The sequence below is a fragment of the Tachyglossus aculeatus genome, chromosome 7 (genome assembly GCF_015852505.1).
Source record: "Tachyglossus aculeatus isolate mTacAcu1 chromosome 7, mTacAcu1.pri, whole genome shotgun sequence".
NCBI lineage: Eukaryota > Metazoa > Chordata > Mammalia > Monotremata > Tachyglossidae > Tachyglossus > Tachyglossus aculeatus.
The window spans coordinates 3,523,315-3,551,009 of NC_052072.1; the positions used below are offsets into that span (position 1 = coordinate 3,523,315).

Sequence of the window (27,695 nt, forward strand, 5' to 3'; positions counted from 1 at the left end):
CCAGGTCCTATGGGGCTGGGGATCATTGATTCCCAAATCAGGACGGGGATTGTTCATTCTGGAATCCGTGGGGCAGGGATCGATCATTCCGGATCCCAGAGGGAACGGAAATCATCAATTCTGAATTCTGGGAGAGAGTGATGGTTGAATCCAGATCCTGGGAAGCAGAGAGACATTGGTTCTGGATTACGGGTGAAAGCGGTTGGTAATTTTAGAGCTGGGTGACAAGGCTGGGGCTGGAGGCTGAGGGTAGAGGCTGGAGGTTGAGGCCGGAGGCTGGGAGATGGAGGATGGGGCTGGAGGCTGGTGACTGGAGGCACTGGGGGTGGAGGCCGGACCCCAGGAGTCACTGCAGCCCAGCCCGGCCCAGGAGCCAGCTCTGCTGATGCCGCTGAAGACGGGATGATGATGAGGAGGATGGTATTTGTTAAGCGCTTACTATGTGCAAAGCACAGCTCAATCAATCAGCCAATCGTATTTATTGAGCGCTTACTGTGTGCAGAGCACTGGACTAAGCGCTTGGGAAGTACAAGTTGGCAACATATAGAGATAGTCATCATCACCATCATCAATCGTATTTATTGAGCGCTTACTGTGTGCAGAGCACTGGACTAAGCACTTGGGAAGTCCAAGTTGGCAACATCTAGAGACAGTCCCTACCCAACAGTGGGCTTACAGTCTAAAAGGGGGAGACAGAGAACAAAACCAAACATACTAACAAAATAAAATAAATAGAATAGATATGTCCAAGTAAAATAAATAAATAGAGTAATAAATATGTACAAACATATATCCATATATACAGGTGCTGTGGGGAAGGGAAGGAAGTAAGATGGGGGGGATGGAGAGGGGGACGAAGGGGAGAGGAAGGAAGGGGCTGAGTGTGGGAAGGCCTCCTGGAGGAGGTGAGCTCTCAGTAGGGCCTTGAAGGGAGGAAGAGAGCGAGCTTGGCGGAGGGGCAGAGGGATTGGGGGCATTCCGGGCGCGGGGGAGGATGTGGGCTGGGGGTCGATGGCGGGACAGGCGAGAGCGAGGCCTAACGGGGAGGAGATTAGCGGCAGAGGAGCGGAGGGTGCGGGCTGGGCTGGAGAAGGACAGAAGGGAGGGGAGGGAGGAGGGGGCCAGGGGATGGATGGATGGATGGATGGATGGACAGCCTTGAAGCCCAGGGGGAGGAGTTTCTGCCTTACGTGCAGATTGATTGGTTCTATTTGTTCTAAGCGCTGGGGGGATACAAGGTGATCGGGTTGTCCCACGTGGGGCTCCCAGTCTTAATCCCCATTTTCCAGGTGAGGGATCTGAGGCCCAGAGAAGTGAAGTGACTTGCCCAAAGTCACACAGCTGACAATTGGCGGAGCCGGGATTTGAACCCATGACTTCGGACTCCAAAGCCCGAGATCTTTCCACTGAGCCACACTTGCAGCGACCCACAAATCCGGACCTCGACTGCACACCTTTCTGCCTCCCCCCGAACCCTCAGCCGGCGCTGCCTAGCATGGATGAAACGGAAGGGGAAGGGGCCGGTCTGTCCATCTGTCCGTCTGTCCGTCCATCCAGCCGGCCGACTGGCTCAGGAAGGTCAACTGGGCCCGTGGTGGCGTCTTCTTAATAATAATAATGATGGTATTTGTTAAGCGCTTACTATGTGCAAAGCACTGTTCTAAGTCCTGGGGGGATACAAGGTGATCAGGTTGTCCCATGTGGGGCTCCCAGTCTTCATCCCCATTTGACAGATGAGAGAACTGAGGCCCAGAGAATAATAATGATGGTACTTGTTAAGCACTTACTATGTGCAAAGCACTGTTCTAAGCGCTGGGGGGATACAAGGTGATCAGGTTGTCCCATGTGGGGCTCACAGTCTTTCTTAATCCCCATTTTACAGACGAGGGAACTGAGGCCCAGAGAAGTGAAGTGACTTGCCCAAAGTCACACAGCTGACAATTGGCCCACTGTTGGGTAGGGACTGTCTCTATATGTTGCCAATTTGTACTTCCCAAGCGCTTAGTACAGTGCTTTGCACATAGTAAGCGCTCAATAAATACGATTGATGATGATGATGAATTGGCAGATCCGGGATTTGAACCCATGACTTCTGACTCCAAAGCCCAGGCTCTATCCATTGAGCCATGCTGCTTCTAATAATCTGCCGAAACCTGGGATCGAACCAGGGACCTTTAGATCTTCAGTCTAACGGTCTCCCAGCTGAGCTATTAAGTGACTTGCCCAAAGTCACCCGGCCGACAAGTGGCGGAGCCGGGATTTGAACCCATGACCTCGGACTCCAAAGCCCGGGCTCTTTCCACTGAGCCACGCGAAGGGGGAGGAGGAGGCCGAGGCTGCGGCCTTGAAGGATCTCCATGTGGATGAAGGATCGGAGGCCCGGGGGCGGACTTTACGGGGGGCCGGGGGCCGGCGGGGGCTTAGCCTGGGAAGGCTTCTTGGAGGAGACGGGCCTTCAGTAAGGCCTCAAAGGAGGGGAGAGTCATCGTCTGTGGGATTTGAAGAGGGCACTGGAGTCAGAGGTCATGGGTTCAAATCCCATTATTTATTTTATTTTGTTGGTATGTTTGGTTCTGTTCTCTGTCTCCCCCTCTTAGACTGTGAGCCCACTGTTGGGTAGGGACTGTCTCTGTGTGTTGCCAATTTGTACTTCCCAAGCGCTTAGTACAGTGCTCTGCACATAGTAAGCGCTCAATAAATACGATTGATTGATTGATTGATTGATTGATTGAGGGGCAGGATGCAGACCAGGGGTCGGCGGTGAGAGAGACGAGATGGAGGCCAAGTGAGGAGGTGAGCGGCGGCCGAGGAGCGGAGGGTGCGGGCTGGGAGGGAGAAGGACAGAAGGGAGGGGAGGTAGGAGGGCTGCTTTAAAGCCAGTGGTGCGGAATTTTTGTTTTATACGGAAGTGGATGGGCAACTGCTCTAGTTTTTTGAGAAGGAGGGTGATCAATCAATCAATCAATCAATCAATCGTATTTATTGAGCGCTTACTATGTGCAGAGCACTGTACTAAGCGCTTGGGAAGTACAAATTGGCATCACATAGAGACAGTCCCTACCCAACAGTGGGCTCACAGTCTAAAAGGGGGGAGACAGAGAACAGAACCAAACATACTAACAAAATAAAATAAATCGAATAGATATGTACAAGTAAAATAAATAAATAGAGTGATAAATATGTACAACCATATATACATATATACAGGTGCTGTGGGGAAGGGAAGGAGGTAAGACGGGGGGATGGAGAGGGGGACGAGGGGGAGAGGAAAGAAGGGGCTCAGTCTGGGAAGGCCTCCTGGAGGAGGTGAGCTCTCAGCAGGGCCTTGAAGGGAGGAAGAGAGCTGGCTTGGCGTGATGTGTCCTGGACGTTTTTGTAGAAAAATAATGCAGGCAGCAGAGAGAAGTGTGGACTGGAGTCAGGAGAGATAGGAAGCTGGGAGGTCAGCCAGGAGGCTGAGGCAGTCATCCAGGTGGGAGAGCCCTACTGAGAGCTCACCTCCTCCAGGAGGCCTTCCCAGACTGAGCCCCTTCCTTCCTCTCCCCCTCGTCCCCCTCTCCATCCCCCCCATCTTACCTCCTTCCCTTCCCCACAGCACCTGTATATATGGATATATGTTTGTACATATTTATTACTCTATTTATTTTACTTGTACATATCTATTCTATTTATTTTATTTTGTTGGTATGTTTGGTTTTGTTCTCTGTCTCCCCCTTTTAGACTGTGAGCCCGCTGTCGGGTAGGGACCGTCTCTAGATGTTGTCAATTTGTACTTCCCAAGCGCTTAGTACAGTGCTCTGCACATAGTAAGCGCTCAATAAATACGATTGATGATGATGATGATGACGATTGTATTAAAGTGGTAGCAGTTCGGATGGAGAGGAAAGAGCGGATTTTAGCCATGTTGTGAAGGTGGGACCCACGGGATTTAGTGATAATAATAATAATGATGGCATTTGTTAAGCGCTTACTATGTGCAAAGCACTGTACTAAGCGCTGGGGAGGATATAAGGGGATCAGGTTGTCCCACGTGGGGCTCACAGTCTTAATCCCCATTTTACAGATGAGGTAACTGAGGCTCGGAGAAGTTAAGTGACTTGTCCAAGGTTACACAGCAGACGTGGTGGAGCCGGGATTTGAACCCATGACCTCTGACTCCAAAGCCCGGGCTCTTTCCACTGAGCCACGCTGATGGAATGAAACATCATCATTTCCTTTCATTGTACTTCCCAAGCGCTTAGGACCGTCTCTATATGTTGCCGGGTTGTAATAATAATAACGATGGCATTTATTAAGTGCTTACTATGTGCAAAGCACCGTTCTAAGCTCTGGGGAGGTTACAAGGAGATCAGGTTGTCCCACGCGGGGCTCACAGTCTTCATCCCCATTTTCCAGATGAGGTCACTGAGGCCCAGAGAAGTGAAGTGACTTGCCCAAAGTCACCCAGCTGACAGTTGGCGGAGCCGGGATTTGAACCCCTGACCTCTGACTCCAAAGCCCGGGCTCTTTCCACTGAGCCATGCTGCTTCTCTTGTACTTCCCAAGCGCTTAGTCCAGTGCTCTGTACACAGTAAGCGCTCAATAAAGATGGTTGAATGAATGAATGAACGAATGCAGTGCTCCACACACAGCAACCGCTCAGTAAATTCAGTTGAATGGCTTCTAATCCCGGCTCCGCCACTTGTCTGCTGTGTGACCTTGGGCGAGCCACTTCACTTCTCTGGGCCTCAGTTACCTCATCTGTCAAATGGGGATGAAGACTGTGAGCCCCTCATGGGACAGCCTAATCACCTTGTATCCCCCCAGCGCTTAGAACAGCGCTTTGCACATAGTAAGCGCTTAACAAATACCACCCTTATTATTATTATTATCACCATCATCAGTGCAATCGCTATGGCAACCAAAATCATCACCGCCCGCACCAATGATCGCCATGACCATCCCCCCGGCCTCACCACACTCACCGTCACCACACCGACCCCTTCCCTACAGCTCTGGAGTGAGAACGGCCCATGGATTCCCAGGCTCTGGATCTGCCCACAATTCCCGGCTCCGGGCTAGATCGCTCCCGGTTCCGGCCAGTGACTCGGGAGACTCCTTCCCCGGCAAGGAGCCTTTCGGAAGGATCGGATGGCGTCGGAAAGGTCGACCCACGGGGTCAAATTAATTACCTCGGGCCCCCGGGCAGTTGAATTCGACATGGCCGACCTCTGAAGGAAGACAATCTGCTTGGTGGCCAGGTTTCCTTCGCTGCAAAGGAAAAAGATGGTATTAGCGCGTTGGGGACAACGAGCACTCTGTCCTGACGATTTAGCTCTGCGAACCCGACCGAAACGTTCCCCAGAACTGAAGCCCAGCTTTTCCGCGGTCCCTTCGGCCCTAAGTGAGAAGCAGCGTGGCCTAGGGGAAAGAGCTCGGGCCTGACGCCCTGAATTCCAATCCCGACCCCGCCTGCTGTGTGACCTCAGGCCAGCCGCTTCACTTCTCTGGCCCTCAGTCCCCTCACCTGCAAAATGGGGATTCAATCCCCGCTCTCCCTTAGACTTCTTAGCGTGGGAGTTTTGTGTCAGTCGGCGAGTCAGTCAGTGGTATCTGTTGAGCGCTTCCTGTGTGCAGAGCACTGTACCACGCGCTTCGGTGAGTGCAATGCAACAATAAGCAGACACATTCCCTGCCCGTAACGAGCTTACAGTCTAGAGGGGGAGGCAGACATGATAGAAATGAAAAGATGACAGATGGGGACGAAAGTGGGGTGGAGCTGGGAGTTGGGGGGATGAATACGGGGAGCAAGTCAGGGCGACGCAGAAGGGAGTGGGAGAAGAGGAAAGGGGGGCTTAATCATCATCATCATCATCAATCATATTTATTGAGCGCTTACTATGTGCAGAGCACTGTACTAAGCGCTTGGGAAGTACAAATTGGCAACCTATAGAGACAGTCCCTACCCAACAGTGGGCTCACAGTCTAAAATCAGGGAAAGCCTCTTGGAGGAGAAGGGCCTTCAAAAAGGTTTTGAAAGAGAAGCAGCGTGGCTCAACGGAAAGAGCCCGGGCTTTGGAGTCAGAGGTCACGGGTTCGAATCCCAGCTCCCCCACATGTCTGCTGTGTGACCTTGGGCAAGTCACTTCACTTCTCTGAGCCTCAGTTACCTCATCTGTCAAATGGGGAATAAGACTGGGAGCCCCGTGTGGGACAAACTGATTACCTTGTATCTCCCACAACGCTTAGAACAGTGCTTTGCACATAGTAAGTGCTTAAATGCCATTATTATTATTCAATTTGTACTTCCCAAGCGCTTAGTACAGTGCTCTGCACATAGTAAGCGCTCAATAAATACAATTGATGATGATGATGATGATGATGAAAGGGGGGAGAGTCATTGTCTGCAGGATTTGAGGAGGGAGGGCGTTCCAAGCCAGAGGCAGGATGTGGGCGAGGGGTTGGGACACCCGTCCACATGCTTTGTTTTGTTGTCTGTCTCCCCCTTCTAGACTGTGAGCCCATTGTTGGGTAGGGACCGTCTCTATATGTTGCCGACTTGTACTTTCCAAGCGCTTAGTACAGTGCTCTGCACACAGTAAGCGCTCAATAAATGCAGTTGAATGAATGAATGAATAGTACAGCTCTCGGCACGTAGTAAGCGGTTAGCAAATACGGCAGTTACTATTAATAGTCATTATTTAGAGGTCAAATTCTCAACGGATTTCATGTATAGGCGCACACCATGCCTCTTCCCACCTACAGGTTGTCGCGGCTCCCCGAACCTCGGATGGAAGACGACGGGCAGGGCGGAAGAGGGCGAGGAAGTAGTTGGGCGGGGGGCGGGGGTGGCACTGGACAAACCCACTGGCTCTAGAACCAAGTCCTCCTCTAGCCCCATTCTCGGGTCTGACGTCTCTGGGCCTCGCCTGCTGCCTGGTTGCCAGGGACTGGAGGCTCTTTCATGTGCGGGGAGAGCTCTTCTCCTCCTCCTCCTCTTCCTCCTCTTCCTTCATCTTCTTCTTCTCCTCCATCTTTTTCTTCTTCTCCTCCTCCTTGTTCTTGTTCTTGTTGCTGTTGTTCTTCTTCTCCTCCTCCTTCTCCTCCTCCTTTTTCTTCTCCTCCTCCTCCTTTTTCTTCTCCTCCTTCTCCTTTTTCTTTCTTCTTCTCCTCCTCCTCCCCATCCTCCTCCTCCTCTTTCTATTCTTCTTCTTCTTCTTCTTCTTCTCCTTCTCCTTCTCATTCTTCTTCTTCTCCTTCTCATTCTTCTTCTTCTTCTTCTCCTTCTCCTTCTCCTTCTTCTTCTTCCTCTTCCTCTTCTTTTCTTCTTCTTCTTCTTCATCTTCTCCTCCTCCTCCCCCCCTCCTCCCCCTCCTCCTCCTCCCCCCCTTCTCCTCCTCCTTCTCCTCTCTTCTTCTTCTTCTCCCCCTTCTCCTTCTCCTCCTTCTCCTTCTCCATCTCCTTCTCCTCCTTCTCCTTCTCCCCCTTCTCCTTCTCCTTCTCCTCCTCCTTCTCCTCCTCCTCCTCCTCCTTCTTCTTCTTCTTCTTTTCCTTCTTCTCCTCCTCCTCCTCTTCCTTTTTCTTCTGCTTCTCCTCCTCCTCCTTCTCCTCCTTCTTCTTCTCCTCTGCCTCCTCTTTCACCTCTTCCTTCTTCTTCTTCTTCCTCTTCTTCTCCTTTTCCTCCTCCTCCGTCACCTCTTCTTCCTCAGGATGGCATTTTATTAAGCGCTTACTATGGGCAAAGCATTGTTCTAAGCGCTGGGGAGGTTACAAGGTGATCAGGTTGTCCCACAGGGGCCTCACAGTCTTAATCCCCATCGTACAGATGAGGGAACTATGGCACAGAGAAGTGAAGTGCCTTGCCCAAAGTCAAACAGCTGACAAGTGGCGGAGCTGAGATTTGAATCCATCACCTCTGACTCCAAAGCCCATGCTCTTTCCACTGAGCCACGCTGCCTCACAGCTAGGCTTCTTCTTCTTCTTCTCCTTTTTCTTCTCCTTTTCCTCCTCCTCCTTCTTCCTCTTTCTCTTCCTCTTGGTATTTGTTAAGTGCCTTGCACATAGTAAGTGCTTAACAAATGCCAACATTACTATTATGCTGGGGAAGCAGCATGGCTCACTGGAAAAGAGCATGGGCTTTGGAGTCAGAGGTCATGGGTTCAAATCCTGGCTCCGCCAATTGTCAGCTGTGTGACTTTGGGCAAATTACTTAACTTCTCTATGCCTCAGTTACCTCATCTGTAAAATGGGGATTAAGTCTGTGAGCCCCACGTGGGACAACCTAATCAGCTTGTTCCCCCCCCCAGCGCTTAGAACAGTGCTTTGCACATAGTAAGCGCTTAATAAATGCCACCATCATGATCATTTTCCAGATGAGGTAACTGAGGCCTAGATAAGTGAAATAATAATAATAATAATAATAATGATGGAATTTGTTAAGCGCTTACGATGTGCCAAGCACTGTTCTAAGCACTGGGGTAGATATGAGGTGATCAGGTTTTCCACATGAGGCTCACAGTCTTCATCCCCATTTTACAGATGAGGGAACCGAGGCCCAGAGAAGTGAAGTAGAACCCACGACCACCGGCTCCGAGGCCCGGGCTCTACCCACTAGACCGCGCTGCTTCTCATGGTTTCCGGCTGACCGGGGTGGTCTGTGTCGGCAGAAGTGGAGATGCTCCCTGCAGCCCCTCCCTCCTGCCCCCTGACCCCCGGCCCCCACCCCAAATTGGGCCCCCAGTCACCGTGCCCGGCTCAATCAATCAACTGATCGTATTTATTGAGCGCTTACTGGGTGCAGAGCACTGTGCTAAGCACTTGGGAAGGACAAGTTGGCAACATGTTGGCAACATTCCTCCCTAGAATCAGCGCCCCGAAGACCCTCCAATCAATCAATCAATCAATCGTATTTATTGAGCGCTTACTGTGTGCAGAGCACTGTACTAAGCGCTTCAGGTCAGGGGGCTCCGTGGTTAAAACCTAACCCTCCTCCGGCTCTTCCGGGGCCGACTGCGACCTTTGACCTGGGCCCTCCGACCCGCCAGCCGAGGCTGAGACCTCTTTGTGTCTTTTAGACTGTGAGCCCACTGTTGGGTGGGGACTGTCTCTACATGTTGCCAACTTGTATTTCCCAAGCGCTTAGTACAGTGCTCTGCACACAGTAAGCGCTCAATAAATACGATTGATTGATTGATTGATTGAAGGGGTCCGCCTGACCACCGGGGCCTTCTTGTCCACCCGCTTCCCAGCTCGGCCGCAGCGCGTCCGAGTACGATCGATCGGTCGATGGATGGATGGATGGATGGGTGGATGGGATGGATGGGATGGACGGCTGGTTGGGTGGGTGGGACGGGAGGCTGGCGGGGCCGCAGAGGGGAGAGGGGGGCCGGGCAGTGGGAGGACAGCTGCTTTTCCCAGTCTTCCTGTCGGACGGGCCGGCTGGGAGGCAGCTGGCCGGGTGGATTCGGGTTTCGGAGGGGCTGGGGGTGGGCGGGTGGGAGGCTGGGTGCGGGGGCAGAGGAGGGGAGGCCGCAGACCCCCAACCACCGGCGCTTCCCAACCCTCCCCCCCAGTTAAAACCCTGGGACCCCAAGGCCCCGTTTCCCAGAGCTCCAAGTGGGACAGGGAGCGGGGACACAAAAGCAGGAAAGGAACTCACACACACACACACACACACACACACACAGAGCCAGACAGACCCACAGATGGAGACACACACACACACACACACACACACACAGACATACACCCCCCACACGGAGCTAGACAGACCCTGCCCCCCCCCCAACATCTCCCTAACACACAAAGCCAGACCCAGACACTGCCCGGCAGACACGCAGACAGGAAAACACCTACAAACACACACACAAGCACAAACGGAGAGCCAGCCAGCCCCACCGACAGTGACATGGACATACATATACAACACACACACACACACACACACACAGAGCCAACCAGCCCCACAGACAGGGACGCGCGCGTGCACACACACACACACACACACACACACACACCCCCCACATGACCAGATCTCCCCCCCCCACACACCACATGACCAGATCCCCCATCACATGACAGATCCCCCCACCACACCGTCAGACACACACACACACAAACACACACACACCCCCCCACACGACCAGAGCCCCCCCCCACCACACAGAGACAGACACACACACAGAGTCAGATGGCTCCAGGACACAAACACTCACACACACGTGTGCATGCACACACGCGCACACACACACACACACACACACACAAAACCAGATCCCCCCCCCCACCACACAGAGTCAGACAGACAGACAGACAGACAGACACACACAGAGTCAGATGGCTCCACAGACAAGGACACACACATACGCACATATACACACATGCGCACCATATGACCAGATGCCCCCCCACCACACAGAGTTGGTCACACACACAAACACTCACACACACACACAAACACTCACGACCAGACTCCTCCCTCCCTCCCTCCCCCCACAGAGCCAGACAGTCTCTCTCTCTCTCTCTCTCTCTGTCTCTCTCTCTCTCTCTCACACACACACACACACAAACACACACACACACACACGACCAGACTCCTCCCTCTCCCCACAGAGCCAGTCTCTCTCTCTCTCTCTCTCTCACACACACACACAAACACACACGACCAGACTCCTGCCTCCCCCCACAGAGCCAGTCTCTCCCTCCCTCTCTCTCTCTCTCTCTCTCTCTCACACACACACACAAACACACACACACACTCGACCAGACTCCTCCCTCCCCCCACAGAGCCAGTCTCTCTCTCTCTCTCTGTCTCTCTCTCTCTCTCTCTCACACACACACACACACACACACACACACGACCAGACTCCTCCCTCCCCCCACAGAGCCAGTCTCTCCCTCCCCCCCTCTCTCTCTCTGTCTCTCTCACACACACACACAAACACACACACACACAAACACACACATACACACGACCAGACTCCTCCCCCCACAGAGCCAGTCTCTCTCTCTCTCTCTCTCTGTCTCTCTCTGTCTCACACACACACACACACACACACACACAAACACACACGACCAGACTCCTCCCTCCCCACCACAGAGCCAGTCTCTCTCTCTCTCTCTCTCTCTCTCTCTCTCTCTCTCTCTCTCTCTCTCTCTCTCTCTCTCTCTCTCACACACACACACACACACACACACACGCACGCAGAGCCAGGAGGGCTCCCCCCAGACATGGTCCGCCCCCCCAGCTGCAGTGGAGAAAGAAGCCACGGGGCCACTTGCCCTTGACGGTCACCCCATCCCCATCCCCGCCACTTATGTCCACACCTGGGCCTTCCACTCCACCGCTTCCCCTGTCTGTCATTTATTTCAGTGTCCATCCCACTCCCCCAATCATCATCCATCATCATCATCATCATCATCATCTTAATGGTATTTTTAAGCACTTGATAAGCGCCGAGGTAGATGCAAGTTAATCAGGTTGGACCCAATCCCTGTCCCACCTGGGGCTCACAGTCCTCATCCCCATTTTCCAGATGAGGTCACTGAGGCCCAGAGAAATGAAGCGCCTCGCCCACGGTCGCCCAGCAGACAAGCAGCGGAGCCGGGATTAGAACCCATGACTTCCCAACTCCCAGGCCAGGGCTCTTTCTACCCGCCGCTTCTCGGTGTCACTGTTCATCCCCCAGCGGGCGAAAGGAAACGGCATTTTCCAACACGGATCCCAAGTCTTCACTTAATAATAATAATAATAATTGGCATTTGTTAAGCACTTACTATGTGCAAAGCACTGTTCTAAGCACTGGGGAGGATACAGGGTGATCAGGTTGTCCCACTTGGGGCTCGCAGTCTTAATCCCCATTTTACAGATGAGGGAACTGAGGCCCAGAGAAGTGAAGCGACTTGCCCAAGATCACACAGCAGACATGCGGCGGAGTCGGGATTCGAACCCATGACCTCTGACTCCAAAGCCCGGGCTCTTTCCACTGAGCCACGCTGAAAGTCTCCCGGACCCGTTCCGCGGCGCAGCCTTCGAGTGGGCAACAGGCGGACCCGTTGGGAAGTTTCCCCACAGCACCTGTATATATGTTTGTACATATTTATTACTCTATTTATTTTACTTGTCCATATCTATTCTATTTATTTTATTTTGTTAGTATGTTTGGTTTTGTTCTCTGTCTCCCCCTTTTAGACTGTGAGCCCACTGTTGGGTAGGGACCGTCTCTAGATGTTGCCAACTTGGACTTCCCAAGCGCTTAGTACAGTGCTCTGCACACAGTAAGCGCTCAATAAGTACAATTGATTGATTGATTGATTGATTGAAGGGCCTGGCCATTCTCGGAAGCTTTTCCCAAGCCAGTTTTATTCGAGGCCCAAGTTTTGGCGCGACTGAATTTCTTTCCCCTTGGAGGCCCTGGAGATGTTTGTTTCAGAGGCGGGGTTTGTGCCATCCTTGGGATTTCCCAGATTTTATTCCGGGCATGTGAAAGGAATAGAAGACGGTTTCCGTGAGGAAGGGGCCCCGGCAGTGGGGGGATGGGAGTAGTTGGTTTACCGGGCCAGATGGCTCGGAGCCCCCCTTCACAATGAAATGGCACAAGGGTGGTTTTCTCTAGCATTTCAATTAGAAAGAAAAAAAAGAAAACAAGAAAACGGCGCAAACAGCTCTTTCAGCAAGTTTCCCCCAGCCCTCTCTCCCCAGAATCTTCCCCAGAAGCTGCTTCCTGAGAATAAATTCTACTTTTTCTTAAAATCACATTTCTTAAGCACCTACTACGTGCCGGGCGCTGTTCTAAGAGAAGCAGCGTGGCTTAGTGTCGAGAGCCCGGGCTTGGGGGTCGGAGGTTGTGGGTTCTAATCCCGGCTCCGCCACCTGTTTGCTGTGTGATTTGGGCCTCGGTGACCTCATTTGGAAAATGGGGATGGAGAATGTGAGCCCCACGTGGGATAACTGGCTGACTTTGTATGTACCCCGGCCCTTAGAATAGTGCTTGGCACATAGTAGGCGCTTAATATAATAATAATAATAATAATAATAATAATAATGGCATTTATTAAGCGCTTACTATGTGCAAAGCACTGTTCTAAGCTCTGGGGAGGTTACAAGGTGATCAGGTTGTCCCACGGGGCGCTCACAGTCTTCAACCCCATTTTACAGATGAGGGAACTGAGGCAAGGAGAAGTGAAGTGACTTGCCCAAGGTCACACAGCTGATAAGTGGCGGAGCCGGAATTTGAATTCATGATCTCTGACTCCAAAGCCTGGGCTCTTTCCACTGAGCCACACTGCTTCTCCTATAATATATGTATATATGTATATATCCTGTATATATGTATCCTGTATATATGCATATATCTTTGTACATATTTATTACTCTATTTATGTATTTATTTATTTTACTTGTACATAGCTATTCTATTTATTTTATTTTGTTAGTATGTTTGGTTTTGTTCTCTGTCTCCCCCTTTTAGACTGTGAGCCCACTGTTGGGTAGGGACTGTCTCTATATGTTGCCAATTTGTACTTCCCAAGCGCTTAGTACAGTGCTCTGCACATAGTAAGCGCTCAATAAATACGATTGATGATGATGATGATACATAGGAGAATATATATATATATATTCTATAGAATATATATATTCTCCTATAATATATACCATAATAATAATAATTATTGTTAAACGCTGGGGTGGAGCCAAGAAAATCGGGTTGGACACAGTTCCTGTCCCAAGTGGGTCTCACCTCCCCCCCCCCCCCCCATTTTCCAGATGAGGGAACCGAGGCCCAGGGAAGAGAAGCAACGTGCCCAAGGTCACACACAGCAGACAAGTGGCGGAGCCGGAATTAGAACTCGTGACCTTCTTAGTCCCAGGCCTGGACTCTACCCACTAGGCCATAGTGCAAGTAGTAGAAGTTGGGGAAACAGAGGTAGTAGAAGCAGCAGCAGGAGGAGGAGGAGGAAGAGTGATAGTAGCTGTAGTTGTAGTAGTTGTCAGCATAGTAATAATAATAATAATGGGATTTATTAAGCGCTTACTATCTGCAAAGCACTGTTCTAAGCGCTGGGGAGGTTACAAGGTGATCAGGTTGTCCCACGGCGGGCTCCCAGTCTTCATCCCCATTTGACAGATGAGGGAACTGAGGCCCAGAGAAGTGAAGTGACTTGTCCAAAGTCACACAGCTGACAACGGGCGGAGCCGGGATTTGAACCCATGACCTCTGGCTCCAAAGCCTGGGCTCTTGCCACTGAGCCACGCTGCTTCCCCCGTGGCTGCAGGAGTAGTAGTGTGGCTCAATGGAAAGAGCACGGGCTTGGGAGTCAGTGGTCATGGGTTCAAATCCCGCCTCCCCCACATGTCTGCTGTGTGACCTTGGGCAAGTCACTTCACTTCTCTGTGCCTCAGTTCCGTCATCTGTAAAATGGGGATTAAGACTGTGAGCCCCACATGGGACAACCTTATCTCCTTGTGTTCCCCCCAGCGCTTAGAACAGTGCTTTGCACATAGTAAGCGCTTAACAAATACCAGCATTATTATTATTAGTAGTAGTAGTAGCAGCACCAGTAGTGATTGTTGTCTTATTCATTCATTCATTCAATCAATCAATCATATTTATTGAGCGCTTACTATGTGCAGAGCACTGTATTAAGCGCTTGGGAAGTACAAATTGGCAACATATAGAGACAGTCCCTACCCAACATTGGGCTCACAGTCTAAAAGGGGGAGACAAAAAAAAAACCAAACATACTAACAAAATAAAATAAATAGAATAGATACGTACAAGTAAAATAAATAAATAAATAAATAAATAAATAGAGTAATAAATCTGTACAAACATATATACATATATACAGGTGCTGTGGGGAAGGGAAGGAGGTAAGATGGGGGGACGGAGAGGGGGACGAGGGGGAGAGGAAGGAAGGGGCTCAGTCTGGGAAGGCCTCCTGGAGGATTCATTCGTTCATTCATTCATTCAGTCGTATTTATTGAGCGCTTCCTGTGTGCAGAGCACTGTACCAATCTCTTGGGAAGCACAAGTCGGCAACATCTAGAGACCGTCCCTACCCGACAACGGGCTCACAGTCTAGAAGGGGGAGGAGTAGAAGTACTACTAGAAGTAGTAGCGATCCTCAAATTCGGCAGACAATGACTCTCCCCCGCTTCAAACCCTTATTGCAGGCCCACCTCCTCCCAGAGGCCTTCCCTGACTGCGCCCTCCTTTCCTCTTCTCCTGTTCCCTTCTGCGTCGCCCCAACTTGCACCCTTTCTTCATCCCCCCTCCCAGCCCCACACCGCTCACGGCCACATCCCTCATTTATTGATTCGGCAAGTCACTTAACTTCTCTGTGCCTCAGTTACCTCACCTGTAAAATGGGGATTAAGACTGTGAGCCAACCTGATCACCTTGTAACCTTCCCAGTGCTTAGAACAGTGCTTTGCACATAATAAACGCTTAATAAATGCCATTATTATTATTATTATTATTATTTCTATTCACGTCCGTCTCCCCCTCTAGACTGTCAGCTCGCTGTGGGCAGGGAATGCGTCCACTTATTGTCCTCTCCCAAGCGCTCAGTCCAGTGCTCTGCACAAAGTAAGTGCTCAGTACTGAAGATCAGCTAACTGACTGACTGGCTGGAATGAGCGCACTGTTGTTTCACCGAGCATGGCTCAGTGGAAAGAGTTCGAGCTTTGGAGTCAGAGGTCATGGGTTCAAATCCCGGCTCCGCCAACTGTCAGCTGTGTGACTTTGGCCAAGTCACTTCACTTCTCCGGGCCTCAGTTATCTCATCTGTAAAATGGGGATTAAGACTGTGAGCCCCCCGTGGGACAACCTGATCAGCTTGTAACCTCCCCAGCGCTTAGAACAGTGCTTTGCATGTAGTAAGTGCTTAATAAATGCCATTATTATTATTATTATTGTTATTTCTATTCACATCCACCTCCTCCTCTAGACTGTCAGCTCGCTGTGGGCAGGAAATGTGCCTGCTTTTTGTCCTCTCCCAAGCGCTCAGTCCAGTGCTCAAGTGCACAGGACTGAAGATCGACTAGCTGACTGCCTGGAATGAGTGCACTGTTGTTTCACCGAGTGTGGCTCGGTCGAAAGAGCCCGGGCTTTGCAGTCAGAGGTCATGGGTTCAAATCCCGGCTCCGCCACTTGTCAGCTGGGTGACTTTGGGCAAGTCACTTCACTTCTCCGGGCCTCAGTTATCTCATCTGTAAAATGGGGATTAAGACTGTGAGCCCCCCGTGGGACAACCTGATCACCTTGCAACCTCCTTAGTGCTTAGAACAGTGCTTTGCACATAGTAAGTGCTTAATAAATGCCATTATTATTATTATTATTTCTATTCACGTCCATCTCCCCCCTCTAGACTGTCAGCTCGCTTATTGTCCTCTCCTAAGCGCTCAGTCCAGTGCTCAAGTGCACAGGACTGAAGATCGACTAACTGACTGGCTGGAATGAGCGCACTGTTGTTTCACCAAGCGTGGCTCAGTGGAAAGAGTTCGAGCTGTGGAGTCAGAGGTCATGGGTTCAAATCCTGGCTCCACCAACTGTCAGCTGTGTGACTTTGGGCAGGTCACTTCACTTCTCCGGGCCTCAGTTATCTCATCTGTAAAATGGGGATTAAGACTGTGAGCCCCCCGTGGGACAACCTGATCGCCTTGTAACCTCCCCAGCGCTTAGAACAGTGCTTTGCACATAGTAAGCGCTTAATAAATGCCATTATTATTGTTATTTCTATTCACATCCGTCTCCCCCTCTAGACTGTCAGCTTGCTGTGGGCAGGAAATGTGCCTGCTTTTTGTCCTCTCCCAAGCGCTCAGTCCAGTGCTCAAGTGCTCAGGACTGAAGATCGACTAGCTGACTGCCTGGAATGAGCGTGCTGTTGTTTCACCGAGCGTGGCTCAGTGGAAAGAGTTCGAGCTTTGGGGTCAGAGGTCATGGGTTCAAATCCCGGCTCCGCCACTTGTCAGCTGGGTGACTTTGGGCAAGTCACTTCACTTCTCCGGGCCTCAGTTATCTCATCTGTAAAATGGGGATTAAGACTGTGAGCTCCCTGTGGGACAACCTGATCACCTTGTAACCTCCCCAGTGCTTAGAACAGTGCTTTGCACATAGTAAGTGCTTAATAAATGTCATTATTATTATTATTATTGTTATTTCTATTCAAGTCCATCTCCCCCTCTAGACTGTCAGCTTGCTGTGGGCAGGAAAAGTGCCCGCTTTTTGTCCTCTCCCAAGCGCACAGTCCAGTGCTCAAGTGCTCAGGACTGAAGATCGACTAGCTGACTGCCTGGAGTGAGCGTGCTGTGGTTTCACCGAGCGTGGCTCAGTGGAAAGAGCCCGAGCTTTGGAGTCAGAGGTCATGGGTTCAAATCCCAGCTCCGCCACTTGTCAGCTGTGTGACTTCGGGCAGGTCACTTCACTTCTCCGGGCCTCAGTCATCTCATCTGTAAAATGGGGATTAAGACTGTGAGCCCCCCGTGGGATAACCTGATCACCTTGTAACCTCCCCAGTGCTTAGAACAGTGCTCTGCACATAGTAAGCGCTTAATAAATGCCATTATTATTATTGTTATTTCTATTCACAGCCATCTCCCCCTCTAGACTGTCAACTCGCTGTGGGCAGGGAATGTGTCTGCTTTTTATCCTCTCCCAAGCGCTCAGTCCAGTGCTCAAGTGCTCAGGACTGAAGATCGACTAGCTGGAATGAGCATGCTGTTGTTTCACCGAGCATGGCTCAGTGGAAAGAGTTTGAGCTTTGGAGTCAGAGGTCATGGGTTCAAATCCCGGCTCCGCCAACTGTCAGCTGTGTGACTTTGGCCAAGTCACTTCACTTCTCCGGGCCTCAGTTATCTCATCTGTAAAATGGGGATTAAGACTGTGAGCTCCCCCGTGGGACAACCTGATCAGCTTGTAACCTCCCCAGCGCTTAGAACAGTGTTTTGCACATAGTAAGCGCTTAACAAATACCAACATTATTATTATTATTATTACCGAGGCCGGCTGCCAGGGCCGGATGAGGGTGGGGAGGGGGATTCTCAGAATGCCACACGCCTTGGCATCTCTGGCTCGGTGGTGGCAGGCCGGCCGGCCCGCCCGCTGAGGGACAGCAGCTGCTGGCCTTCAGGAGGCTTCGGGCCCTCCCTGGCTGAGAGGGGACGACCCCCCCCCCCCCAGTCATTCATTCACTTAATCATACTTATTGAGTGCTTACTCTGTGCGGAGCACTGGACTGAGCGGTTGGGAAAGTGCCACGCGACCACACACAGTGACGATCCCTGCCCACAACGAGCTCACAGTTTAGAGAGGGGAGACAGCTATCAATACAAGTAATAATAATGGCATTTGTTAAGCGCTTACTATGTGCAGAGCACTGTTCTAAGGGCTGGGGGGATACAAGTCAATACAAATAATAATAATAATAATAATAATGGCGTTTGTTAAGTGCTCACTATGTGCAGAGCACTGTTCTAAGCACTGGGGGGGATACAAGGTGATCAAGTTGTCCCATGTGGGGCTCACAGTCTTAATCCCCTCTTTTACAGATGAGGGAACCGAGGCTCAGAGAAGTTCAGTGACTTGCCCAAGCTCACACAGCAGACATGTGGTGGAGCCAGGATTCAAACCCATGACCTCTGACTCCAAAGCCCGGGCTCTTTCCACTGAACCACACTGCTTCTCTATGTCAGCCCTCTCCTTCCTCTCCCCCTCATCCCCCTCCGCCTTACCTCCTTCCCCTCCCCACAGCACCTGAATATACGTGTATACGTTTGTACGTATTTATTATTCTATTTATTTATTTTATTTGTACATATTTATTGTATTTATTTTATTTTGTTAATACGTTTGTACATTTTTATTACTCAATTTTATTTGTACATATTTATTCTATTTATTTTATTTTGTTAATATGTTTGTACATATTTATTACTCTATCTATTTATTTATTTGTTTTATTTGTACATATTTATTCTATTTATTTTATTTTGTTAATATGTTTGCACATATTTATTACTCTATTTATTTATTTGTTTTATTTGTACTTATTTATTCTATTTATTTTATTTTGTTAATATGTTTTGTTTTGTTCTCTGTCTCCCCCTTCTAGACTGTGAACCCACTGTTGGGTAGGGACTGTCTCTCTATAATAATAATAATAACGGTATTTATTAAGTGCTTACTATGTGCAAAGCACTGTTCTAAGTGCTGGGGAGGTTACAAGGTAATCAGGTTGTCCCACCGGGGGCTCACAGTCAATCCCCATTTTACAGATGAGGGAACTGAAGTGAAGTGACTTGCCCAAAGTCACACAGCTGACAATTGGCAGAGCCGGGATTTGAACCCATGACCTCTGACTCCAAAGCCCGGGCTCTTTCCATTGAGCCACTTCTCTATATGTTGCCAAGTTGTACTTCCCAAGCGCTTAGTACGGTGCTCTGCACACAGTAAGCGCTCAATAAATGCGACTGAATGAATGAATGAATTTATTTGTTTTATTTGTACATATTTATTCTATTTATTTTATTTTGTTAATATGTTTTGTTTTGTTCTCTGTCTCCCCCTTCTAGACTGTGAACCCACTGTTGAGTCGGGACCGTCTCTATATGTTGCCAACTTGTACTTCCCAAGCGCTTAGTCCAGTGCTCTGCACACAGTAAGCGCTCAATAAATACGATTGAATGAATGAATACGAATAAATCCAATGACAGTTCGGGACCTAAGCGGTGTGGGGCTGGGAAGGGGGGATGAAGAAAGGGAGCCAGTCAGGGCAATGCAGAAGGGAGGGGGAGAGGAGGAAAAGTGGGGCTTAGTCGGGGAAGGCCTCTTGGAGGAGGTGGGCCTTCAGTAAGGCTCTGAATCAATCAATCAATCGTATTTATTGAGCGCTTCCTGTGTGCAGAGCACTGGACTAAGCGCTCGGGAAGTCCAAGTTGGCAACATATAGAGAGTCCCTACCCAACAGTGGGCTCCACTCTAAAAGGATGGGGAGAGCATCGTCGTCGTCCTCGGAACTGGGCGGCCCCGTGTTTCCTGAGCCAGGGGAAGCCCAGGATAATAATAATGATGGCATTTATTAAGCGCTTACTATGTGCAAAGCACTGTCCTAAGCGCTGGGGAGGTTACAAGGTGATGAGGTTGTCCCAGGGGCGGCTCACAGTCTTCATCCCCATTTTACAGATGAGGGAAGCGACTTGCCCAAAGTCACCCAGCTGACAATTGGCAGAGCCGGGATTTGAATCCATGACCTCTGACTCCAAAGCCCGGGCTCTTTCCACTGAGCCACACTGCTTCTCCTTCTCTGTGCCTCAGCTACCTCATCTGTAAAATGGGGATCCCGCTTGGCTCTCGGAATCCTCCCCTGCCCCTCTCTGAGGCCTGACAGGCCTCAAGGTCCGGCTGCCCACCCACCCCCGCATCAAATGGAAACTGGTCGCCATCGGCCTTAGAGCCGTCCATCCCCTGGTCCCCTCCTACCTCGCCTCGCTACTCTCCTACTCCAACCCAGCCCACACAATTTGCTCCTCTTATAATAATAATAATATACTAAGCGCTTAGTACAGTGCTAAGCGCTTAGTACAGTGCTCTGCACATAGTAAGTGCTCAATAAATACGATTGATGATGATAATAATAATAATAATGGCATTTATTAAGCGCTTACTATGTGCCAAGCACTGTTCTAAGCGCTGGGGAGGTTATAAGGTGATCAGGTTGTCCCACGGGGGCCTCACCGTCTTTTAATCCCCATTTGACAGATGAGGGAACTGAGGCACAGAGAAGTGAAGTGAATAGAGCACTTGGGCAAGTCACTTCACTTCTCTGTCTCCCCCTTTTAGACTGTGAGCCCACTGTTGGGTAGGGACTGTCTCTATATGTTGCCAACTTGGACTTCCCAAGCGCTTAGTATAGTGCTCTGCACACAGTAAGCGCTCAATAAATACTATTGGTTGATTCTCTGGGCCTCAGTTACCTCATCTGGAAAATGGGGAATCAGACAGTGAGCCCCATGTGGGACAACCTGATCACTTTGTATCTCCCCCCGCACTTAGAACAGTGCTTGGCACATAGTAAGCGCTTAACAAATACCAAAATTATTGTTATTATTATCCCCCCTCCCAGCCCCACACCGCTTAAGAAGCAGCGTGGCTCAGTGGAAAGAGCCCTGGCTTTGGAGTCAGAGGTCATGGGTTCAAATCCCGCCTCCGCCAATTGTTAGCTGTGTGACTTTGGGCAAGTCACTTCACTTCTCTGGGCCTCAGCGACCTCATCTGTCAAATGGGGATGAAGACTGTGAGCCCCACAGGGGACAACCTGATCACCTTGTAACCTCCCCAGTGCTTAGAACAGTGCTTTGCACATAGTAAGCGCTTAATAAATGCCATCATTATTATTATTATCTCTCAGTTACCTCTTTCTATGAAGGTCTGTCTCCCTGCCTCTTAGTATCTCTCAGTTACCTCTTTCTCTTAATGTCTGTCTCCCTGCCTCTAGACTGTCAGTTCATTGTGAGTGGGAAATGTGTCTGTTTATTGTCCTATTGTCCTCTCCCAAGCGCTTAGTCTAGTGCTCTGCACCCAGAAAGTGCTCAATAAATACGACTGAATGAATGAATGCATCTTCTAGAGAGCCTCCGGCCCAGCTCTGCTCCGTCCCCTCAGACCCGCCACGACCAGCTGTTCCCCAGGATTTCCAAAGATGCGGACAATGTGAGGCCCGTTGGGCTTCTGGTCAGCTCCCCAGGGGACGGGGGTGGGGTCTTCCCTCTACCTCCTCCAGGAGGCCTTCCCAGACTGAGCCCCTTCCTTCCTCTCCCCCTCGCCCCCCTCTCCATCCCCCCCATCTTACCTCCTTCCCTTCCCCACAGCACCTGTATATATGTCTGTACAGATTTATTACTCTATTTATTTATTTATTTGACTTGTACATATCTCTTCTATTTATTTTATTTTGTCGGTATGTTTGGTTTTGTTCTCTGTCTCCCCCTTTTAGACTGTGAGCCCACTGTTGGGTAAGGACCGTCTCTATATGTTGCCAATTTGTACTTCCCAAGCACTTAGTCCAGTGCTCTGCACATAGTAAGCGCTCAATAAATACGATTGATGATGATGATGATGACGATGCAGCTGCCCACCCCACAGTCTCCACACCGGAAAGGAGACTTGCGAGACCCCCGACTCTCCCCTTACTGAAGGCCCATCATCTCCTCCAAGAGGCCTTCCCCGACTGCGCCCTCCTTTCCTCTTTTCCCGCTCCCTTCTGCGTCGCCCTGAACTGCTCCCTTTATTCACCGCCCCTCCCTGCCCCACACGGCGGACCAGTGGCCGAGCCAGGATTAGAACCCAGGTCCTCCGACGCTTAGGCCTGAGCTCTTTCCACTAAGCCACGCTGAATCCTTCTGACGGCTCTGCGGTCCCAGCCGTCACCCAATCAATCAATCAATCAATCAATCGTATTTATTGAGCGCTTACTATGTGCAGAGCACTGTACTAAGTGCTTGGGAAGTACAAATTGGCATCACATAGAGACAGTCCCTACCCAACAGTGGGCTCACAGTCTAAAAGGGGGAGACAGAGAACAGAACCAAACATACCAACAAAATAAAATAAGTAGGATAGAAATGTACAAGTAAAATAAATAAATGAATAAATAAATAGAGTAATAAATATGTACAACCATATATACATCTATACAGGTGCTGTGGGGAAGGGAAGGAGGTAAGACGGGGGGATGGAGAGGGGGACGAGGGGGAGAGGGTGAGAGTGGGCTCACCCAGGAGGTGAGCCCACTGCTGGGTAGGGACTGTCTCTATATGTTGCCAACTTGGACTTCCCAAGCGCTTAGTCCAGTGCTCTGCACACAGTAAGCGCTCAAGAAATACGATTGATGATGATGATGAGTAGGGGGTGGGATGACCAGCCAAGGTCAGGGCCTCCCCGCCTCCCTCCCTCGCCGCCCGTTACCTGTCGTGCCGTAGGATCGGCGTGGGCAGGACGCAGGTCAGTAGCCACCCAAACTCGGCTAGCGTGTGCAATAGAGGCCCATAGTCCGTCTTCACCTCGCAACCCTGCAGCTCGGGAGAGAAAGCGGGCCACACTCACACTCGGAATACTTTCAATCATTTCCTGGCCCACGAGACCTTCATTAATCAATTAATTCAATCATATTTATTGAGCGCTTACTGTGTGCAGAGCACTGGACTAAGCGCTTGGCAAGGACAAATGAGCAACAGATAGAGACGGTCCCTACCCAACAGTGGGCTCACAGTCTAGAAGGGGGAGATAGACGACAAAATAAAACACATAGACAGGTGTCAAAATCATCAGAATAAACAGAGTTATAGCTATATAATAATAATAATAATGACGGCATTTATTAAGCGCTTACTATGTGCAAAGCACTGTTCTAAGCGCTGGGGAGGTTATAAGGTGATCAGGTTGTCCCATGGGGGCTCACAGTTTTAATCCCCATTTTACAGATGAGGGAACTGAGGCACAGAGAAGTTAAGTGACATGCCCAAAGTCACACAGCAGACGTGCGGCGGAGCCAGGATTTGAACCCACGACCTCTGACTCCAAAGCCCGGGCTCTTTCCACTGAGCCACGCTGCTTCCCAATTAACATTAGTTAATCAATTAATTAATTAATAACATTAACATTATTAATGTTCTAGACTGTGAGCCCACTGTTGGGTAGGGACTGTCTCAATCAATCAATCAATCAATCAATCGTATTTATTGAGCGCTTACTGGGTGCAGAGCACTGTACTAAGCGCTTGGGAAGTCCAAGTTGGCAACATAGAGAGACGGTCCCTACCCAACAGTGGGCTCACAGTCTAGAAGGGGGAGACAGAGGACAAAACCAAACATATTAACAAAATAAAATAATAGAATAGGTATGTACAAGTAAAATAAATAAATAAATAGAGTAATAATTATGTACAAACATATGTACATTTATACAGGTGCTGTGGGGAAGGGAAGGAGGTGAGGCGGGGGGGATGGAGAGGGGGAGGACTTGTACTTCCAACTTGTACTTCCCAAGCACTTAGTCCAGTGCTCTGCACACAGTAAGCGCTCAATAAATACGATTGATTGATTGATTGATTATTATGCACATCATTAACATTATTATGCACATCATTAACTTCATTGACTTCAGCCCACCCTCATGATGCATCCTCTAGACTGTAAACTCCTCTTGGACAGGAATGTATCCATTCATCTAGTGTCCTCTCCTCAGTGCTTAATAGCGTTTTTTGCACACAGCAGACATGCGGCGGAGCCGGGATTTGAACCCACGACCTCTGACTCCAAAGCCCGGGCTCTTTCCACTAAGCCACGCTCAACAAACAATAATAATAATAATGATGATGGCATGTGTTAAGCGCTTACTATGTGCGTTGAGTGAGTGAGTGTTCTTCGCCACCAGCCCGAAGCAGCGGTTTTCTTCATTCATTCATTCATGCCCTCGGATTTATTGGGGAACCGGGGAACTGAGGCCCCAGAGAAGTGAAGTGACTTGCCCGAGGTCACACAGCAGACCAGTGGTGGAGGCAGGATTAGAACCCATGACCACTTGACTCCGAGGCCTGGGCTCTACCCATTAGGCCATGCACTCTACCAGTAAACAGACACATTCCCTTTCCACAACGAGCTTATAGTCTAGACTAGGGACTGTCTCTATATGTTGCCAACTTGGACTTCCCAAGCACTTAGTCCAGTGCTCTGCACACAGTAAGCGCTCAATAAATACGATTGATTGATTGATTAGAGGGTAGGGACCGTCTCTATGCGTTGCCGACTTGTACTTCCCAAACGCTCAGTACAGTGCTCTGCACACAGTCGGCGCTCAATAAATACGATTGAATGAATGGAGGGGAAGCCAAACATAAATAATAATAATAATAATAATGGCATTTATTAAGCGCTTACTATGTGCAAAGCACTGTTCTAAGCACTGGGGAGGTTACAAGGTGATCAAGTTGTCCCTTGTGGGGCTCAAAGTCTTAATCCCCACCTCACAGATGAGGTAACTGAGGCATAAGTTCTAAATAGAGTTCTAAGGCACTGTTCTAAATAGAAATAAATAAATAAATTACATATGTGGACATAAGCGCTATTTGCTAAGCGCTTATTGTGTGGCAGGTTCTGTACTAAGCGCTGGGGTGGATACAAGTTAATCAGGTTGGACTCAGTCCATTTCCGATTGGGGCTCACGGTCTTCATTCCCATTTGACCGATGACAGATCGAAGCTGCATGGCTCAGTGGAAAGAGCCCGGGCTTAGGAGTCAGAGGTCGTGGGTTCAAATCCCGGCTCCACCACTTGTCTGCTGGATGACTTTGGGCAAGTCACCACTTCTCTGGGCCTCATTGTCCTCATCTGGAAAATGGGGATGAAGACTGGGAGCCCCACGGGGGACAACCCGATTACCTTGCACCTCACCCGAGTGTTTAGAACAGGGCTTGGCACATAGTAAGCGCTTAACAAATGCCATCATTATTATTATTATTATGAGGGAACAGGAAACAGCATTCATTCATTCACGGTACTAAGAGCACTGTACTAAACGCTTGGGAAAGTACAGGACAACAACAAACATACCCATTTTCCTTCTACAAGGAGCTCACAGCTCAGAGTGAAGAAGGTAAGAAAGGAAAGATGAAAAGGGAGGGATTTTTCGGAGCCAGGGGGCTACTTACCTCAATGACGGTCCATTGCTCGACGACAATCACGTCGGATCCTTTCCTGTCGGAGCCGGGGACTCCTGCCCCCTCTTCCTCGTAGATGAATAACCCTTCCAAAGATTTGGGCATGTGGTCTCCTGGGAGAGAGGAACAAAGCCACAACCAGGAAGGGGCTATATGTATATATGTTCGTACATATTTATTACTCATTTATTTATTTATTTATTTTACTTGTACATATCTATTCTATTTATTTTATTTTGTTAGGATGTTTGGTTTTGTTCTCTGTCTCCCCCTTCTAGACTGTGAGCCCACCGTTGGGTAGGGACTGTCTCTAGATGTTGCCAATTTGTACTTCCCAAGCGCTTAGTCCAGTGCTCTGTACACAGTAAGCGCTCAATAAATACGCTTGATGATGATGATGATGAAGGGGAGTTCAAAAGATCCAATTTAACCCATCCTCTAGGCTATCCGCTCGTTGTCGGCAGGGAACGTGTCCATCCGCTCTGTTACGTTGTACTTTTTTTTTTAATGGTATTTGTTAAGTACCATTGTTACCATTTGTTAAGTACTAGAGAAGCAGCGTGGATCAGTGGAAAAAGCACGGGCTTTGAAGTCAGAGGTCATGGGTTCAAATCCCGGCTCCACCACTTGTCAACTGTGTGACTTTGGGCAAGTCACTTAACTTCTCTGGGCCTCAGTTCCCTCATCTGTAAAATGAGGATGAAGACTGTGAGCCCCACGTGGGACAAACTGATCACCTTGTAAATTCCCCAGCGCTTAGAACAGTGCTCTGCACATAGTAAGCGCTTAATAAATGCCATTAAAAAATTAAGTGCTATGTACCAGGCACTGTACAAAGTGTCAGTCGGTCATCTTTATTGAGCGCTTACTGTGTGCAGAGCACTGTACTAAGCGCCTGGGAGAGAGCAGTGCAACAGAACGCACTATATTCCAGAGCAAGAGGCTGGTGGTGAGATAGATGAGATGGAGGGGCGGGGAGTAGGTTCATGATGATGATGGTATTTGTTAAGCGCTTACTATGTGCCAAGCACTGTTCTAAGCGCTGGGGAGATACAATAATAATAATAATAATGATGGCATTTATTAAGCGCTTACTATGTGCATAGCACTGTTCTAAGCGCTGGGGAGATACAATAATAATAATAATAATGATGATGATGATGGCATTTATTAAGCAGTTACTATGTGCCAAGCACTGTTCTAAGCACTGGGGAGATACAATAATAATAATAATAATGGCATTTATTAAGCGCTTACTACGTGCAAAGCACTGTTCTAAGCGCTGGGGAGGTTACGAGGTGATCAAGTTGCCCCATGTGGGGCTCACAGTCATAATCCCCATTTTACAGATGAGGTAACTGAGGCCCAGAGAAGTGAGTGAGTTGCCCACAGTCCCACAGCAGGCAAGTGGCACAGCGGGATTAGAACCCATGACCTCCGACTCCCAAGCCTGGGCTCTTTCCTCTGAGCCACGCTGCTTCTCTGTGTTCAAGGAGCAGTGTTAGGGAAGCAGTGTGGCTCAGTGGAGAAGAGCATGGGCTTTGGAGTCAGAGGTCATGGGTTCAAGCCCCGGCTCCGCCAATTGTCAGCTGTGTGACTTTGGGCAAGTCACTTCACTTCTCTAGGCCTCAGTTACCTCATCTGTAAAATGGGGATTGAGACTGTGAGCCCCACGTGGGACAACCTGATCAACTCGTAACCTCCCCAGTGCTTAGAACAGTGCTTTGCACATAGTAAGCGCTTAATAAATGCCATCATTATTATTATTATTATTAAAGGAGCATTAGAGGAGCATTCGATTGGCATCGGAGGAGCGGAGTGTGCAGGCCGGGCGAGCAGCGAGGTGAGGTAGGAGGGGGCCAGGGGATGAGCGGCTTTGATAGTGATGATGGCATTTGTTAAGCGCTTACTATGTGCAGAGCACTGTTCTAAGCGCTGGGGGGGATACCAGGTGATCAGGTTGTCCCACATGGGGCTCACAGTCTTCACCCCCATTTTACAGAT

At 49.6% G+C, this 27,695-nt stretch overlaps 1 protein-coding gene and 1 non-coding gene across 2 annotated transcripts in view; both read right to left on the reverse strand.

Annotated features, from left to right (window-relative positions):
* Positions 1 to 27,695, reverse strand: part of RFTN2 (raftlin family member 2) — a 70,580-nt gene that overhangs the window by 5,196 nt on the left and 37,689 nt on the right. The window contains exons 7-9 of the mRNA XM_038749342.1: positions 25,683 to 25,804; positions 22,944 to 23,047; positions 5,172 to 5,250 (exon numbers count right to left, since the gene is read on the reverse strand). Of these exons, the coding sequence (XP_038605270.1) occupies positions 5,172 to 5,250; positions 22,944 to 23,047; positions 25,683 to 25,804 (305 nt within the window). The remainder of the gene's footprint in view (positions 1 to 5,171; positions 5,251 to 22,943; positions 23,048 to 25,682; positions 25,805 to 27,695) is intronic.
* Positions 2,145 to 2,219, reverse strand: TRNAF-GAA. The gene has a single exon. It is a non-coding gene; the product is annotated as a tRNA-Phe (tRNA).